The sequence below is a fragment of the Carex rostrata genome, chromosome 33 (genome assembly GCF_964058835.1).
Source record: "Carex rostrata chromosome 33, lpCarRost1.2, whole genome shotgun sequence".
Lineage (NCBI taxonomy): Eukaryota > Viridiplantae > Streptophyta > Magnoliopsida > Poales > Cyperaceae > Carex > Carex rostrata.
In genome coordinates this window covers 480,435-500,609 of record NC_135950.1, presented here as the reverse complement: position 1 = coordinate 500,609, position 20,175 = coordinate 480,435, and the positions used below count along the sequence as shown (strand labels likewise).

General features: G+C 33.1%; 1 protein-coding gene across 1 annotated transcript; it reads left to right on the top strand.

Annotated features, from left to right (window-relative positions):
• Window positions 1–10,458: 10,458 nt before the first annotated feature.
• On the top strand, window positions 10,459–15,266 carry BAM3 (Leucine-rich receptor-like protein kinase family protein). The gene is made up of 3 exons (XM_078297381.1): window positions 10,459–12,613; window positions 12,689–13,105; window positions 14,692–15,266. Exons 1-3 carry the CDS (start codon window positions 10,477–10,479, stop codon window positions 15,036–15,038), a joined length of 2,901 nt encoding a protein of 966 aa, XP_078153507.1. The 5' UTR covers window positions 10,459–10,476; the 3' UTR covers window positions 15,039–15,266.
• The last annotated feature ends 4,909 nt before the right edge of the window (window positions 15,267–20,175 follow it).

The following is a 20,175-nucleotide window of genomic DNA, read 5'->3' as shown; positions in this document are numbered from 1 at the left end:
TCTTTCGACGTACATTTTGAATAATCACTGGTTGTTAACCGCAAAAGAAGCATAACGAATACCAAAAAGATCACTTCACAAAAAAACTTCCAATCACTCTCCTCAATAGAAGTAAACGGATATTATCCAATTTCGTCCGGATTGAAATCGAAAAATTACCTAGATTATTCGATCTGTATCCGTATCTGAGGAGTCCGTGTTCCCCCGGGTACCTGAGATACAATTAAAAAGAATGAACGGTTCAGATTAATCTCAGCTGGGTCAAACTCAATCCGGAGCTAGTTGGAACTGTAGGGTGTCTGCTTTGAGATTTGTGCCACATGAAAAGAGCGGTCCAGATTTATGGCTTGCACCTCAGGTACCTGGGGTGATACGAATTCGTATCTGAGACTATCTGTATTCGTACCTAAAAAATTATAACGGATAAGAATACTTTGGTGAACAATATAACAATATGGCATAATTAGTGACTAATATTTTAATAATATAATAGATGTTTGTAATCAACAAACTAATTATGAAAAATATTCATATCCGTCCGATATCCGTAACATTTAATATCCGATCCGTATCCATATCTGAAACTATCGACCACAAGGATATATTAATAATTGATATCCGTATCCGACCGTTTACACCCCTAACTGTATCCCAAGGCCGACCTCAACTGAATCATCCAGTTAGCAAAATCAAACGGGGAAGAATCAGCTCTCAGCCCAACTCCTCATCGGAACCACTTCAATGCTGGCAATTCAGCGGCTTAAGAGAAATGGGCTTCGGCCCATTTTAAATTTTTATATGGGCCCAATAGACAAAGATAAAAGGCAGAGAAGAAAAACGGTTTGCCCAGTGAGCTAATGTTTCCTTCAAGAAGTCTCTTCCAAATTCCAATCCAAACTGGTCCTCTGTATACCCAATTCAATTGTAAATCATACATTTCACATCTGATTATATCAGATATAATCAGGTGTAATCGGGAAAGAATACTTCACATATATGTTTACTGTAAATAGCACCTTTAGTACCATACTAAAATTTTTCCTCCACGAACAATGTAACACAGAACATTTTGGATATTTTTCGAATTTTAACTAAACGAGTGCTCACTTGATTTTTTTGTTTTTGTTTTGGAGGATATGAATAAAAAATTTCGGGATCAGAATGCCTCACGGAGGATTTTTTTGATAAACCATAATTAAGAAAATGTTTTTTACTGATCCAGCATGATTGCTTTTTTTTTTTTCAAAAACCAGAAGGACCGGAGGAGCCCTCCGGTCTCACTTTTTTTCTTTCCTCAAGACCGGAGAAGCCCTCCGGTCTCCCTATTTTTATTTCAAAATTTAACGAAAGCCACAGAAGATCTCACTAATATCCCAACAAAATTTATTTTCAAGACCGGAGCCTTGGTCCGGTCCCATTTTTTTTTTTTTTTTTACTTTTTTCACTTTTTTTTTTATAAAACAGAAATTTGTTTTTATTTTTTATTTTTTATATTGAAATATTAGAAATGTTGGATATATTTCTTTGAAAATAGATGGAATACAATATAATTTGATTTATTAGAAAGACTGTAACAAATAACCCGGATCAATATTTTTCAGGCCGGATTTTTCGCGGTTGTAAGAAAAATTAATATATTTCTTTATGTGTTATTGTAAAAAAATAAAAATGCTTAGATTCTGAGTTATTGATCCCGGTTCAAAAGTCACTTCTATGTAATCTAGAAAATATTGTAATCCTTCTAGGACATTTAATTTATGAAAAGTTCTATCTATTTTTGAAAAAAAACAAAAACTTTAAGTTATTTAATAATTATTATTCAAAAAGAATTCTCAAAATAGATAGAACTTTTTATAAATTAAATGTCCTAGAAGGATTACAATATTTTCTAGATTACATAGAAGTGACTTTTGAACCGGGATCAATAACTCAGAATCTAAGCATTTTTATTTTTTTACAATAACACATAAAAAAATATATTAATTTTTCTTACAGCCGCGAAAAATCCGGCCTGAAAAATATTGATCCGGGTTATTTGTTACAGTCTTTCTAATAAATCAAATTATATTGTGTTCCATCTATTTTCAAAGAAATATATCCAACATTTCTAATATTTCAATACAAAAAAAAAAAAAAATTTCTGTTTTATAAAAAAAAGTGAAAAAAGTAAAAAAAAAAAAAAAAAAAAATGGGACCAGACCAAGGCTCCCGTCTTGAAAATAAATTTTGTTGGGATAAAAAATAGAGATGCTACACAGATCACCGCACGGAAAAAGTGGAAAAAAATATATATATATATATATATTGAGACCGGATGGCTCCTCCGGTCTTGAGAAAAGAAAAAAAGTGAGACCGGAGGAGCTCTCCGGTCCTTCTGGTTTTTGAAAAAAAAAAAACAATCATGCTGGATCAGTAAAAAACATTTTCCTAATTATGGTTTATCAAAAAAATTCCCTCACGGAGGCATAATTAGTTCAGAAATTGTATCTGGGTTCCTAAATAAAAAAAGAATGTATCTTGGATAATGTGAAGTCTGAAATTGTATGATTTTATAATTTAAAGTATAGTGGATCAGCTACAATGTAAGCTGATTCAAATGATTATTTTATTTTTTATATATGCATGTCCGATCCTAATCGATACTGGTGTCTTCCCTTTTATTTTGCTATCTACAATTATTTATTTATTTTTCTTAATAAAAGGAGGATCTTTATTTTTCATAAATTTCAGTTGGCGTTGAGTTACAAATTTATAATCTCCTACACACTAGGCGTTTATTTTTTTCATTGGTATTGAAATTGTATTCTTTCTATTTTTTAGATATTAAAAAAATCAATTTGTTAGAAACATGATAAATTGATAAAATTATATCAAGGATTCGGTTCTACTGGGAGAGACCAATAGGATTGAAATATATATATATATAATTCCTTTTTTCTAATAATTTCATTTTTTTTATTTCTAAAATATTTTTTTTTATTGAAATTGACCGCAATTTCAGCACAAATTAAAATCCTTATTTGGTTACAAAGATGCTTGATTGCACCTTAGTCTATGCAATGATGAGCTATAGTTCATGCAGAGTCATATCATGATATAAAGAGAATAAATCAATAAAATATGGGGAACACTCATCAATTATCCTAGTGATTGATCCATGGTAGGTCTTGAGCATGCTACTACATGTTCAATTTTTTATGATTTTTCTTTTGGATTTTTACTGTTTTATGATTGGAAATTGTACTCCAATGTTATAATTTACTCAAAAGTTGGGAATCAGAGGTGGTCCGATGCAACACTAGCTAGAGCCACCCGATTTGCTTTAAGATTCGTGCGGATTAAGTATGTGTCAATCTTGATGAGGATCATACAACTCCAATCAAATATCAAATCGTATTTAGTCCGATGCTTAATCTGAATTTGATCTGATGTCCAATCTGCTTTAAGATTCGTGCAGATTAAGTATGTATCAATCTTGATGAGAATCATACAACTCCAATCAAATATCAAATCGTATTTAGTCCGATGCTTAATCTGAATTTGATCCGATGTCCAATCTGACTGTCTCAACTTTAAAATAAAAATGCATCGAAGTAAATTTTAACAACATATCCAATATGAAATATCAGAATATTTGATTACAGAAAAGTCAAGTACATGCAAAATTAACAGTAACTTTTCTGGAAATCACACTACTCAGTATGATAAAAATATAGTATATAAGTTTTATCTTAGATTGAAGCGAGGGGAAGAAAAGAGAGTAGAGTGGAGACCAAGACCGTACTCGGTTATTTGTTTCAGAGCAACAAAATCAAAAGAAGAGCAGAGAAGAAAAAAAAAAAAGTGGAGGTGAAATTGCTGTATATATAACTCTAGTGACGAAAGGGCAGTTCTCAATTATTAGTTTTCAATTTTCAATATGTATATGTACCGTTCAATTTGAACCATATATATATTTGTGACGTGATGAAAAATAAAGTATATATGAATGATGTATTCTCTCTAGAAGACTAGAAGACTAGAAGCAACCCCACCACCTCTGATCTCTGGAGCCCTTTGTGTTTGCACAGGTGATACAGAGAGCATCTCCCTTTTGACTGAGTACTGTTCAAGGTACATGCTAGCTACCTACACATGCATGAGAAATATGGGGCATCTGACAAGTGCTTAATTTGTTCCCTCTTGTGTTAACCTCATGCATGCTGTTTCTACTTCCAGTTGATTGCTACCATATATGCCAAATTTTGCTTGTCTATTTTGTTTTGTGCTTTCCTTACTCTACACTATCAGAGCAGTAGCAATTTTCATGACCAGCAAACATTTTTTTATATTTTGTTTTTGGATTTTTCTTGATTGCACCCTGAGACCAGAAACAGTTTTTGCTATTTTGTTTTTGGATTTTTGTTTGCTAAATCTTGAGACAAGACAATTTGCAATTCCATAGTAATTTTTTTTTACACAAACATAGGGAGATTTTCATATATACCACTCAAAAACTGTAAAATTACATATTTACCATCCAAATTTTTGTAATTACATATTTGTCATTAAAAAATTTAATAACTCGCATATTTATCCAATATAACTTTATTATATATCAAGTATACCCAAAACTCATATTAATTATATATGTTTAATTTTCTTAAAACTATAATTAATCGAGGATTAACTTAGCGCCCTCTTTTTTTTTTTTCCTTAGAACCGTTCTATACCCAATATAAAAGATTAAAAACATATATTTCAAATTGAGCCAGTAATAAAACACATATTCTCAAATTCAGTTACTACTTTGATAATGGATTGCGATATCATCGTCGAATTCAGTATGAGTTATTTTGTTGGAAAAGTTAGAGTGACGATGATGAGAGTTTGAATCCCCATCATCCTTATATCCTTAAATCCGAGTTTGAATCCTTAAATCCGAGTCTACTACCCCTTCTCTCCGAGTTTAAGCAGGAGTGACGATGATGAGAGTTTAAGCGAAAATGGGAAGTTACGTTTTTTTGGGGATGAAAATTTATGTGTAAAAGAGAAAGGGGCAGAGAATGAGAAGAGACTAAATAACTTATTAATTATAGTTTATATAATCTTAAACTTAATTAATCTCATTTTTTTTATTAATTGGGTGAATATGTGAGTCATTAGAATTTTAGATGGCAAATATGTAATTATAGAAATTTCGATGGTAAATACGTAATTTCACAGTTTCTGAGTGGTATATATGAAATTCTTCCAACATATATACCGAGGAGTTACTACAACAAAGTAGACATTTTTTGCGAGAGAAAAAGCGCTTTTACGACGGTCGTCCGTCGCAAAAAGGAAAAACTGAATAATGAGAGTAGTTCGTCGCAAAAAGTCATTTTTTTTATCCTCGCGAAAAGTGTCTCATTCTTATTGCGGCCCTCTCAAATTGTACGGATCTCAATGGATAGTTTTGAACTGATCTGAGCCGTAGGTTTAATTAGTTTTTTCATACAATTTTTTAATTTTTAGATTCTTTCTCATAATTTTGTTGTGAATGTTAGAATCAATATACACTCTTAAGTCATGAATAAAAATGAATTGTACATGAAAAAAATGTTATTTATATATTTTAGTTGTTAAATGAAATGTGTGTAAAAAATAAACTGTTCATATTATATTGTAAACCATTATTGATATATTATCTACAATTTTAATATTAGATATTAGAGTAAATCAATTATTAATAAAAAAAATTAAAATTTTCAATATTAGATACAAAGAATTAATTGTCTGTGTCGCATTTTTCATATCTTCAACTTATACCGATTCAAAACACAAAAACCCCTTTTTAAGAGAGTTGTATTTACTTTTATTTTGCTTATTAATATATTTAATTGTGATAATGTGATCTCATTTTGATTGTTTATTAATGTATTTTGAGATTTGAATATGTTTTCTAATTTTTGTTCCATTAGTAGCCGAAAATTTTGCTTTATCGATAACACAAAAGACTTGAGTACTGATAAATACTAGTTTTATTACTTTACCCAAGATTAGAGACATTTTTTATTTTTTTGTTTTTGGAATTTTCTTAGTTGCACTATGAGACCGAAACATTTTTTGCTGCTTGTTTTTTGAAATTTTGTTACTAAACCTTCAGACAAGACAATTTACAATTCAACATTAAAATTTTTTGATACAAATATACTGAGAATTGATAAATTTAAAACTAATCTCAATGGATAGTTTTACACGTACATTTTGTACAACTCATACGGTGGACATTAATATTTGAATTAGAAAAAAGATATAATCGTTGGTCATTTTTGTACAAACTAGCAGTTGAAACCAACGTACAAGTGGCTCAAGCAACATGCTAGCTAGTGCGACAGTTGTAATCATGGTTATGATTAGATTAAAAAATAATAATAAAATAATTATGAAATGAGCCTGCACCAGGTAGTGTTACTTAATAGTTTTTTACGTCATTTTAAATTTTATTTATTTTTATTTTTATTTCAATATTTCAAAATTCAAATATTAATTAAAAATGTCGATCTTGTTTATTTTATGAGGTACATTGATGTTAAATTTATTATTTTTAAAATTTATTTTACAATAAATCAATATGTCAAAAGATATAGTATAAAATAAACTCTAAAAATAGAAAAAAGTTTTAATTACATGAATTAATGCATCTCTGGTGAAACTGAACAATATCAATGATTTGGATTCCATATTTGGTTCTAATTATATTTTGAAATATAAATAAAAGAATGAGTTGTGATATTTATTTTCTTATACCAAATTTTTGTGATAATATTGAAACTCGAGTAACGTTATAATTTTAACCTAAGTTATAACGAGTCAGTTTTTGAGATTTCAAAGTCCGAATAGCCGATCCGAACCGCTCAACACAATCTCCATATTAATATGTGCATGCTTGGAGACCAAATTTTATATTTTTTGGAATTTTTTCACTATTTATTAAGCCACTTTGAAAATCGCTGATCCAACGGCAATAGTAAAACCAAAATGCACCGTTGGATCAGCGATTTTCAAAGTGGCTTAATAAATAGTAAAAAAATCTCAAAAAATATAAAATTTGGTCTCCAAGCACATATTAATATGGAGAACAAGATGAACGGTTCGGATCGGCTATTCGGACTTTGAAATCTCAAAAACTAATACGTTATAACTTAGATTGAAATTATAACGTTATGACATTAGCCGGACTCTTGAAACTCTTCTTATTTATTATTACAACTTTTTTTATACAATTCTCGGGGGGCGTCAAATTAAAGTAATCCATGCAATGCTATTAAAACTAGACCGGATATTGATCCAACAAAGATTCAGATAAACGATTTATTGGTCAGATCAGTGAATTAACCGGTTCAACTACTATTTTTTTTTTAAAAACAATTATAAAACATATAGCAACAAAACAAAATAATTCTTCACAGATTCAATGCAATTTTTAAAAGTACAGTAATTTTCTATCACCATAACTGATTTTACTGATTCACTAATTTTAAACTTCTAATAATTACTATTTTAATCCTACGATATCTTATTCGGAGAGAATAAATAAATAATAAAGTTGGAGGAATGAAAGCAACTAATTACTGTGAATCAACTAATTACTGTGAAAGCAACCAAATTTTGGTGGGAAAAAACAACTAATGAAATAATACCATATACTAATTATATTTTGTAATTTCACTTTACATTCTATTTCTACAGAATTTAAATGATCAATTAATGCGATTTAGATGTTGAAATTTTATAGAAAACAAAATTTCACATTTCGTTATATAGATATTTTACTGTTTTTGAATCAGATGGTCCAAAAATTGTAATATAATGAATTTCCACTCTTCCAGAAAAAACAGTTAAAAATATAAAAATATATAAAATTTAATTTTATACAACATTTCGATAGAGCCGTGTCCTCCCGGTACCTGAGGTGCAATTGAAAAAAATGAATGGTCCAGATTAATTCCATCAAGACCAAACTCAATCCAGTGGCTGTTGAGGTTGTAGGTGTCTGCTTTGAGGTTCGTGCGAAGTGAAATGAATGGTCCAAATTCACCACTTGCACCTCAGGTACCTGGGGTGATACAGATTCATTTCGATATACACATCAGTGTTGTTAAAAATGACCGTTTAGATCGATTAATCATTCTGTTTGTAAAAAATAGCTGTTTAATAAAATCTTATTAAACATTCTGTTTACGACCTGAGACCGCTACAGGACAGGTGAGAAGAGAATCTGTTTCCAAAATTTGTACTGGTACAGTGAAATTGGGTTGCTGACAAAAGCACTATATATGCAACTATAGAAGCAGAAATTGGGTTGCTGACAAAAGCACTATATATGCAACTATAGAAGCACCATCTCAGGCGAGCACTATATATCCATGTCAATTTACTGTGGTCGAAAAGATGTTTCTTTGTTTCTCTTTGCAAATATATATGGATATATATATATATATGTTATATATTTCATTTCTACAAGCATGCATGTCTCTCTCCATGCTTTCCACAGTACCAATCACATGACTGCACTGGAAGAATTATTTGTGTTTAAAAAATATAAGATAGATTTGGTGCGAGTCGTGCGACTTTCCTTTTTAATTTAAAAATTCAAAGAAAAAGAAAAACAACATTGGAGGAACTATCGGATAGATCTTGTATCATATTTCTTTCTCTAATTTAAAATTGTTTTATATAACAAGAATGAGACACTTTTCGCGAGGATAAAAAAATGATTTTTCATGACGGAGTACCGTCATTGTTCAGCCTTTTCTTTTCGCGACGGTACTTTTCGCAAGGGAGTTCCATTATAAATGCGTTTTTTCCCTCGCAAAAAATGTCTACTCTGTTGTTGTTTGTTTGATGATGTGTCCAAGGTGTAACGTGATTTTTAAAATAATACGATAGCTAATAATGTTAATTGTTTAACATTAATTAGAGGCATTTTCCAAATTTTTAAAAAATATTTATTTTTGCTTAAAATTTTGTAGATAAAATTTTCAAAATTATGTATCGTTTTAAAAATTAAATTTTTAGTAGATTTTTTTGAATGAAATATAGAAAACAAAAAAAATGACATACTAATTTTTAAGATAAATTTCTCCAGATGTTACTAAACTTTGTACTTTGTCACAAATTAGTCACTCAATTTTGATTTGTCCCAATTGCAAATCACTCAACTTTTCATTTGTCCCAAATTGACCACTCTATAAGTTTTACATCCAAAACGCTAACGGTATATTCTCATTCCGTTAGTATTTTGAACAGAATATGCTTATTCCGTTATAATTTTAGCCGGAATGAGCATATTCCGTCAGCATTTTGGACATAAAAGTTATAGAGTGACTAATTTTGGACAAATGAAAAAGTCGAGTGACTTGATTGGGACAAATTAAAATTGAGTGACCAATTTGTGACAAAGTACAAAGATTAGTGACCTCTGACAAAATTTACCCTAATTTTTAATCCATATACTGACCATTCTGTCTTCATCAATTTAAATTGTTTTACCAACAAATTTAAAATGTACCTTTTTTTTTTTCCGAATGCCAGTGATTCAAAATAAAGGAAATCATAATTGTAAAAACCTTCCTTTGTATTACTCTATTATTTTAACATAAGATTAGAGTTAAAAGTTTGAAATCATTTCTATTATGAAATCACTCCTTTGTATTACTCTATTATTTTAACATAAGATTAGAGTTAAAAGTTTGAAATCATTTCTATTATGGATATTGATTTTAACTATATAGTCTCCTGAATTATCTGAAAATAGTGATTTTGTATTTATCTAAAAAAATAGTAAAAAAGTTCTAAAAAATATATAATGTGGTCTCCAAGCATATTTTAATATGGAGATTATATTGAGCGGTTCAGATTGATTGTTCGAACTTTAAAAATGCAAAAACTGACTCATTACAACTTAGGCTAAAATTATAAAATTATAATTTTCAATTTTTCAAATTCATTTAGTATAAAGTCAAGCTATAAAAAAAAGTTTTATGACTTATTTTAATGTATTTATTTTTCATAATTTTGTCTGTGTTTGACTTTGAGCTAAATGGATTCCAAAATTTAAAATAGGACATATATATAAATGCTATTTATCCATTAATCAATCAAGCAAAAGCAACGGTCCCTTGATTTGTTCCCTTGTCAAATGGAATTAAAGTTCTTCTGTGATACTTTTTCTTGTATTAATTAGAGAAATATTCTCCAACAATTCATGAATCATGAGCATGCATCAGCTAAAATCCTGGATGCATTTTCATGCAATGTACAGACAACGCACAGCTGCTGCTGCTGCTTCATCAGTCATCACCCCCCACTTTATAAGCACTCATCAGTAGTTATCATCACTTTACCCTTTATCTTTTCTTTTCTCTACAAAAGAAGAGAAAATAAATCATATATCATATAACCTCACCATGCCATACATCTTGTACAACAACACTCTCACAATCTATCTCCATGGCTTCTTCTCTCCTCTTTCTCCTTTGCCTTCTCTTTCTCTCTCCTACCTCTCTCTCCATTAACACCCTCCTCTCCAAGAGAAAACAAGCTTCCATTTTGGTATCTCTAAAGAATTCTCTATCCACTCCAAGCCCTGGTCTTTTCCAACCATGGAATCTCTCAAACCATACTTTGCTTTGTTCATGGCCAGGTGTGCATTGTGACCCGACAAACGAACAAGTTGTAAAGCTTGACATCTCGAATTCAAACCTCACCGGTTCGATATCTGTTGTAACCTCTCTTACATCACTTAGATATCTCAACATATCAAATAACCAGATAAACTGCTCATTATCTTCTTTCAACTTCTCTTCCTCATCACAACTTGAAGTTTTCGATGCTTACAACAATAATTTCTTTGGCACTTTACCTTTAGGCTTTGTTTCGATTCCTAGCCTCCGGCATTTAGACCTAGGCGGTAACTACTTCTCAGGGGAGATACCAAAGCTGTATGGTTCCTTTCAGTCTATAAAATTTCTCTCTCTTGCGGGTAATGATTTATCGGGTCGGGTGCCAGCAGAGATCGGTAACATTACAACCCTTGAGCAATTGTTTTTGGGCTATTACAATCAGTTCGTCGGAGGTATACCGGCTGAAATTGGTAAGTTGATGAACTTGTTTCATTTAGACTTATCGAGTTGCGGGTTATCGGGTCAGATTCCACCCGAATTGGGAAACCTCAAGAACCTTGACACACTCTACTTGCAAACTAACCAGCTCACTGGTGAGATACCTAAGCAGTTAGGTAATTTAACCAGGTTAAGGTTTCTTGATTTATCTAATAATGGGCTTAATGGTGAGATACCAGATGAATTGTCACAGTTGCAGGAACTTGAGTTACTGCAAATGTTCATAAACCGGCTTCACGGGCAAATACCAGGGTATATAGCCGACTTGCCGAACTTGTCAGTACTAAAATTGTGGCAGAACAACTTTACGGGTACCATACCCGGCAAACTCGGCCTTAACGGGAGGTTGCGTGAACTTGACCTATCAACCAACAAGCTTACAGGTTTGATTCCTAACTACTTGTGCTATGGAAGGAAATTAGAAATTTTAATTTTGCTTAACAATTTCCTTTTTGGGCCTCTCCCTGATGACCTTGGAAGGTGTTTGACTCTGTTCCGGGTCCGGATCGGGCAGAATTACCTCACCGGGTCAATACCAAAAGGGTTTCTTTACTTGCCGGATTTGACCTTGCTAGAGTTGCAAAACAATTATTTCAATGGGAGTTTAGAGGAAGATTTATTTAACAAGCCAGCACGGTTGGGTCAGCTCAATCTGTCAAATAACCGCCTTTCAGGATCACTACCGATATCAATCGGTAATTTCTCTGCATTACAGATTTTACTTGTCAGTGGAAACCAATTTACCGGCCAAATCCCTTACCAGTTGGGGTATCTGAAGCATGTTTTAAAAATTGACATGAGCCAAAACAATTTAACTGGAAACATTCCCGAGGAAATCGGTGATTGTTCATCATTAACATACATAGATGTGAGTCGAAACGGGCTAACGGGTTCTATTCCTGCTGGAATTGCCCAGATTAAGATACTTAACTACCTAAACGTCTCTTGGAATAACTTGAATGGAGGCATTCCAAAGGAGATTGGATTTGTGAAGAGCCTTACATCTGCCGATTTCTCACACAACAATTTATCAGGATGGATCCCACAAGTCGGGCAATTTGTATATTTAAACTCGTCATCATTTGTTTCAAATCCCGAGCTTTGTGGACCGGGTATCAACCCGTGCAATCTTACAAACCCGTTTCTATCTCAAGGTGGTCAAGTCGGTATAGGCGCTAAACTGTCTATGTGGCCAGGCAAAGTGAAGCTTTTCTTTGCAATCGGGCTCTTGTTTTGTTCGATTGTATTTGCAGTAACCGCAGTATTTAAGACCCGGTCTATGATGCTAAAACGACAATCCAACGTGTGGCAGCTTACCGCATTTCAGAAACTTGATTTCGGGTGCAATGACATCGTAGAGTGCTTGAAGGAGAATTACGTGATTGGTCGTGGAGGCGCCGGTGTAGTCTACCGCGGAACAATGCCGAACGGGGACCTTGTGGCAGTGAAACGATTGCTTGCAATAGGTAATATATACACCTAAACATGTTCTACTAGTTTCATGCATGATAATTAGACTAAAAATTTGTGAATAATTACAGGGAAAGGTTCAGCGCATGACAACGGCCTATCTGCCGAGATACAAACCCTAGGAAAGATACGACACCGCAACATCGTTCGCCTGCTGGCCTTCTGTTCTAACAAAGAGACGAACCTACTTGTATACGAATACATGATGAATGGTAGCCTAGGCGAGGTTCTCCATGGTAAACGAGGTGGCTATCTAAACTGGCCGATGCGTCTAAGGATTGCAATTGAAGCGGCAAAGGGGCTGTGCTACCTTCACCATGATTGTACGCCTCCGATACTGCACAGAGACGTGAAGTCGAACAATATTTTGCTCGACTCGGATTTTGAAGCACATGTCGCAGATTTCGGACTTGCCAAGTACTTGAGAGATACCGGAGCTTCGGAGTGCATGTCTGCCATCGCCGGGTCTTATGGCTACATTGCTCCAGGTCAGAAGCAAAATAAATTAATTACCATCTAATATAAGAAAGGATAGTTAAAATTTTGTTTTCAATATAAGAAATATGAAGTTAGTACGGCTAGTTTTGTTTTGAAGTGACAACTTGATCATTGAATAATGGAGATCTCCATTTACAAAACTGGAGAGAAAGGAACAGAATAGAATTTGCTTATAGTATATTAAGGTTATCATTAGAAGAGGTGTGACTGACATGATAGTAATATTTCACTTAGACCAATGTCTTATGGATACTGAGAGATCTCCCTCATGTTGATTCTTTTCATGTGCATAGAGAGGGGATATACTGAGCAGGAAACAGTACCAACTGGGGTCCCTATGCCATGCTTTATCAGAATCTGTTTCCTTCCCATGACACCAAAAAGAAAAAAAGCCATTTCTATTTCTTCTTTTCTTTTTTGTTCAACAAGGAAAATTCTTTAATTTTGGTTTATCAGGTACTGGTCCATGCCCCCTCAATCAAAGAGATAGCACCATTCTCATCTTTCTTTTGTCTATCAGAAATTCAGAATTCTAGTTGTCAGATTTGTGCCCCATTTAACAGTATTTTTCATTTATAGAAACAATATTAAAATAATATAGGGCTCTAGATGCATTACAAGGTATTTCATTTATAAAAATAATTTTAGAGGTGGGCCCACTACAACCATAATAGCCTTAATAGTTCTCCTTGTTTATGATTCGCCACATAGTTAATCCATGTAATCCGTCTCAGAAGATCCAGTCTATTCTTTTGTTTCTTTTTTTTTACTTTTGTACACGCCTTGCAGTGTACTTTTAGTTAGTTTTAATTCCTCTTTTTCTTTTTGGAGCCCCCATTTGCCTTGAACATGCTCAGTTTGGTCTGAATGTACAATGTACTGAGTCTAAGACCTCTTTTTGACCCAAAATACACCATCATTCTGTCAATAACAATTCTCTGATTCTGACAAAGTTGGCAACAAGGTACACATTTTTTTTTTTTTTTTGAGGAAAACAAGGTACACATTTTGCTTGGGATCTATGCACTGTCAAGTTTACATCGTTGCATAATTATATACAAGGTACCCTAGCTAGGGAAGGAATTTTATATACATGCCAAATAAAAAGAAATAAACTATGAACAATTATATACAAGAGATTTTAAGTTTCCACAAAACAAGAGATATTGTTTGGTCCAGATTTTCGTTTTTGCAAATTTAAACAAAAGGGTGTGTGTAGGTCATGGAATTTGAAATTTTCCTGTAACTTCACCTGTTTCTTTTGAAGGAATCTAAGAGAGTTTAAATGAGACAACTTTTAATAAAGGTCCTTTTTTTGAAAAATAAAAACTAGCTTAATTTTTTGGTCCTTTCTATGCTCACATTAAAAGTATCATCTCACTTGTAAAAGCATGTCATTTCATAAATCAGTCTCCTTTTTTCAGACTTCACATTTTACCTAAAGGGTGACCCTAGCTATTTGAAGTACTATACATGTTAGAAGAAAAAAGATAAAAGATAAAGCAAAGCAATTTCTTTACAAATATTCCACCTTTATCTAATACCATAACAAAGTGTATTTCTTTCCTAAAAACAGAATATGCATACACCCTAAAGGTGGATGAAAAGAGCGATGTATACAGCTTTGGAGTAGTTCTTCTAGAGTTGGTAACGGGTCGAAAACCTGTAGGAGATTTCGGTGAGGAAGGCCTAGACTTGGTCCAATGGGCCAGGCTCAGCACAAACTGTTGCAAGGAAGCAGTGGTAAAGATCATCGACCCGAGGCTTGTCAACGCACCTATAAATGAGACGATGCATGTGTTCTTTGTTAGCATGCTCTGTGTGCAAGAGCAAAGTATCGAGCGGCCGACCATGCGGGAGGTGGTGCAGATGCTGGAACAAGCGAAGCAGCCGTCGTTGTCACGTGGGTTCCCGACTTGTTGATTATTGTCAACTATAAACTTGAGGGAGGTTGTACACCCTTTGGTTAGAATTTTGATGTCTTGTAAATTATAATTATGTGATGAGTGTTAGCTGCATTTAGAATTAGTTAATATGGTGCAAATTAATTAGTCATTGTTTGATGGACTTGTTTGTAAAATGACTAGTGCAGGAAGTTAATTATAGTTTTAAGAGCTTAATATGGTGAATGGAAAGTGACTTGTTCTTGTACACTATAACTTTGTTATTGTGGAAACTTATAATTATGAACCAAGATAACATTAGAGGCTAAAATATTGACAGTTTTGTTTTGGCTTCATGCAAAGCAACAATAGAGTCTAAATGAAAAAGTGTTTGTCTTAATATGCTGTATGAAGTTAAAACAACTGATCTGTTAATATTTTTATCCAAACGTTAGCAAATCCATATCATATTCTTTATTTTTTTTATTGCCAAGTACCCGTTAGAGATGAGTCCATGCATCTGAGAAAGCCACAGTATAATCAGACTAGTGTCGGTACCAATAGCAAGCTGCCGCTGTTGCAACTTGCGAGGAACAATGACTTGAGATAAAAGAGGTGTTTGACACTTAGCTGTCATCACTGTTCCAAGCAAGGATTGATAGCTAAGTCCTGCTCCCTGAATTTTTTAAATATATCGTAATCGAAAAAATGATAAATCAAAACAAATTTCAAAAAATAGCATGACTGCTTTTTCTGGATGCAGACACTTTTCTCTGGGCCGCATCTAGGCAAAGCGGGTTCAGGATGCGGCCACCACCGCCATTCCTATAAAACCCAGAAATGGAGAGAGATCTATTTCACGAGTCGTTTTCATCGCGCCTCTTCTTCTTCTCAACTAAATTGTAAGTTTCTTATTTATTTCTCTTTTTTATTATTTTTTCAGTATCTGTAATTAATTTAGTTAATTTGTAATTTTAGATTTCTTTATATACTCAGACCAAAATGGCTGTTATAGTATCTGTTTACACTGGTGATGATGTCTTAATAGGCCCTAATGGGATTTATTATAGTATCGGGCCTCTTTCTGTGATACCGATAATTTCGGGTACTAATTTGTTGGTTCTGAAATCGATTATTTCTCAGAACCTGAGATTGAATCAGGATCAATATGACCTTGATATTCAGACCAAATTAGCATGCCGACTGGTTTAGGACAAACCTGGTTCCAACTATTTCCTGTTCAGAATGATGGAGTTTGGCAGGTACTGTACAACCAGACCATGAGTTTTCTTGGGGGTGGATACAAGGTAATTGAACTCTTTGTGGAGATTAACCGAGTCCATCGTCCGAACTCCTTGCTAGGTTAATCCGGAGTGCTACTCAGGGTAATGCGTCAACCTCCTCAAGTCTAGTGTCCCAACCCCCTTTCCAGATTGACATGCTTGAGAGTAATCATGCCCCAGTTTAGGAGGGCCGGCGGTCTACTAGTCGTCCCTCCCGTCGGTCCCGACCCCAGCTTGACTAAATTGCTAGTAGTAGTTGGACTGCTCATTGGGCCCAGCCTTGTGAATATTTATTTATGAGAGACAAGCAATGTATTCTTCAAAATACTAAAGAATATTATTTATGAGTATTTTTATTGTATTGAATATTTATTTCATGTTTGTTAGGTGTATCTTAATTTAATATTTATAAATAAAAACAAAATCAAACTACTTCTTCGTACATATGCAGTTAACGAACAACATTTTCAACATAATATCTTTTCTGACAAACGTAAAATATTTTCATACACAACTATATTACAATTATTTTCAAAACAAAAAATCAAAACAACAAAACAATAAAATCGGCGTAAAAAAAAAGGCCGCAGACCCTAGAAGCGACCCACATCCTGGACCCACTTTGTCTAGATGCGGCCCAGAGAAAAGTGGCCGCATCCAGAGGAAGCGACCGTGCTATTTTTCAAAATTTCGAAAAATCATGCTGATTTGGTTTATCATTTTTACGATTATGGTACATTTAAAATAAATTATTTCTTTTTCTTTTTTAGATTTTGTGAAATGATTGTTCCCTTACAAGTGGACCTGTTTCCGCTACCCCAGGTCGGCAGGTCCACAGGCCACAGCTGTTCTCTGCTTTCAACTGTCAGAACGGCTGCACTTGAACGCCAAAATTAAATCAGTCTTTCCATTTTTATTTTACTCTTTTCCTTTTTGCTATTTATTTCTCTTTTCTGTTTCTTTTTTGAAAGGAAGACCTTGCACAATTAATGTTTTTCTTTGTCCTTATACTGGGATAAACAATATATATATATATATTTTTTTTTTTGGTTCTGACAACAACAATATATTTTATAAGCCATAGTTTGGTACCTAACTTTTTTTTAAATGATCCGTACTACTTTTTAAAGATGATTATAATTTGATAATAAATTTTACTGCTAGGAACAGTATTAAGGTCATTTTTATACAGAAATATTGTCAAATATATGTTTAAAGATTTAATCCACAAAATCAAAGGAAAGAATATACGTTGGGGCTAGTGTATTGTGAAAGCACAGTGTGTCGGACACTGATAAGTCAAAATTATATCTGTTGAAATCTAGGGTTGGGTATGAAAATTAAGCCGAGTTTTGATTAAATTAGGTTTAATTAGGTTAGAAATGTCCAAAAATTCAAGTTACTGTCCTAGTTATGTTTATTCTACAGGTAATCAAGTGTTTGGAGCTTAACGAAGCAAAACGGGTGAGTTAGCACGAAGATTGGAGCTACTGCTAGCATTCATTGCGGCCCACAACACAACAGGCCAAAGCTTCATCTCAGCACACCCATTGCGGCCCGTAGCCACATGCATTGCGGCCCGCAATGATCTCTCCAGATTTCTTCTGCGCAGTCTGTTAACTGCCTCCATTCATTGCGGCCCGCAATGAATGTATTGCGGCTCGCAATTAGGTCGGTTCAGAGCCTGAATTTGCTGTTTTTAGTTAGTTATTTCTAGGTTTTAGAGGAAGGTATAAAAAGGAACCTGTAGAACATATTAAGTACGTTTTGAGAGAGGGATTTTCTGGTTTTGAACAAGGAAAAACAAGGAAAAGCAAGAAGAGAGAAGAAGGGAGAAGAGAACATCATTGATCAACCGGTTTTATTATTTTCTTTCCTTTGGAACTCTTTTGATTTCATTTGTGTTTTAGCCATGACTGGCTAAGGGCTTTTCTAGGGTTGATTAGGGCTGTACTTGAAACTTTTGTTATGATTTAGTTGGTTTTATTCTGTATGTTCTTGTTCTTTGTTATGATCTATTATTTATTTTAATTGATTGTGAAGACTTAATCGAAATCGCATGAAATCTTAGGATTTGGTATTTGCAATTGAGAAATTGAATATTAGGTACAGACCATAAGGAATAGGGTATTTGATAGGCTAAGTACCGAGAGGTGATGCTTGTCTTATACGGGCTTTACCTAATAGTTTAGAAAATTGTGCCAAGTACCGAGAGGTGAAACATAGTTTTCTAGATCAATTGGGACAGTAAGAACTTAATGACTTTAGATTAGAGTAGCCAAGTACCGAGAGGTGACGTTTATTCTAATTTAAAGATGGTATTAATATAAATATATCACTTTGTACCTACAACACCAAACTGTGCCTTCATAAATATAAGAACAGAAATTTATAAACCAATTAGTCGTGACATTAGTGGATAGGAACCCTAAGAAACCCTAATTTCTCATACTTGTTAAAAATCAGATTTCGCTTTAGAGATTTTAGTTTAATTCAGTTTAATCGCAATCAACCCAACCTTTTGAACAAACAAAAACATTTTTATTTTCTTTTACTAAATTAAATTGTTAGGTTAGATTTGATATTCCAACTTGTCCATGTAGAGACGATCCCTAAGTAGTACTCGATAAGGTTGTATACTTGCAACCGGATTGAGTGCAATTTAGGATTTATTACTTGTATTGCAAACATCACATCAGACACACGTGTCCGTATGCACAGCTAAGGATATGATACAATAACACGGTATGTATTGTTAGGCGTGTCATATTAAGACGTGTATGTATCATGCTAAGTACGGAACTGTTAACAGTGTTGTGTCCAAATTTTTTAAAATGGGCACTGTTAAGTACAGCCCGTCTAAGAACAGGCACGACACAGATACGGTACCACACACCGTGTCTAAATTTTCTCTCTTTTTTTTAGTTTTTTTTTTTTTGTAAAGCTTGTTTCAAAGCACAAAAATACTATAAAATTTAAAATAAAAATGAAGCTAACTTAATTTATTTCTGATTTTTTTGATTTTTTTCTATATTTTTTTTGAACATTTACACAATTTTTAAAATAATAATTTACCAAAATCTAAAAAAGAAAAAAAAATAACACGGCACGTCGTATCAAACTGTACCGTAATATTAAACATGTTGTGTTCATCTCCAGCACTGTATAGCACAAGACAACACCACATGTCTAAATTTTTTGATATATTAATACAACACGATCTTGTTCCGAACACCTAAACACTGTACGCCAAAACACGGCATAGTACTGCCGCAATACAATTAGGTGGACCTCTTTGAGCCTCACACCTGTTTTGAGCTCTCCAATCTCTATAGGGGAACTTTTGAGTCCATAAGCAAAAATTAACGGAAGACGTAAAAGAAAACTTAATATTTAATTTGTTCACAAAAGACAGATCCAAATATATATTTTTTTTCATATTTACTTTGATTAATAAAAAAATTGAAATTTCAATATGTTTCTAATTAAATTCATATTTTATCACTACAAATTAGAATTATATTTAAATATGTGCTCTCTATTATTCAGACATGTCACATGTTACATATGTGATTTGGTATAATTTAAAACTTAGTCTAACCCTTCGGATAATACCTTATTTTTCGATATGCCAATTATGATGGCTCATGATTAGGGGTGTTCAAATGGTCAGTTTGGTTGAAACTGAAGTATCAGAATTAGAATCGAACCGAACAACCGATTAACCGAACCGAAGTAAGTCTATTGATATTATTATTAACAAAAAAATATACATTTCCATACACAAGTTGTTCAATTCCATACAAAATATATAGATATTATAAAATAGTTAAATTAAAATGAAATAAAGGAAGCGATGATTGAACCAAACAAAATATAAACCATATTTAAACC

Excerpts from the sequence above, each read along its gene's own strand:
- BAM3 (XM_078297381.1), top strand. The coding sequence starts at position 10,477 with ATGGCTTCTTCTCTCCTCTTTCTCCTTTGCCTTCTCTTTCTCTCTCCT. Across the intron at positions 12,614-12,688 it reads GAAACGATTGCTTGCAATAG|GGAAAGGTTCAGCGCATGAC; the intron begins GTAATATATACA and ends GAATAATTACAG. Across the intron at positions 13,106-14,691 it reads TTATGGCTACATTGCTCCAG|AATATGCATACACCCTAAAG; the intron begins GTCAGAAGCAAA and ends TCCTAAAAACAG.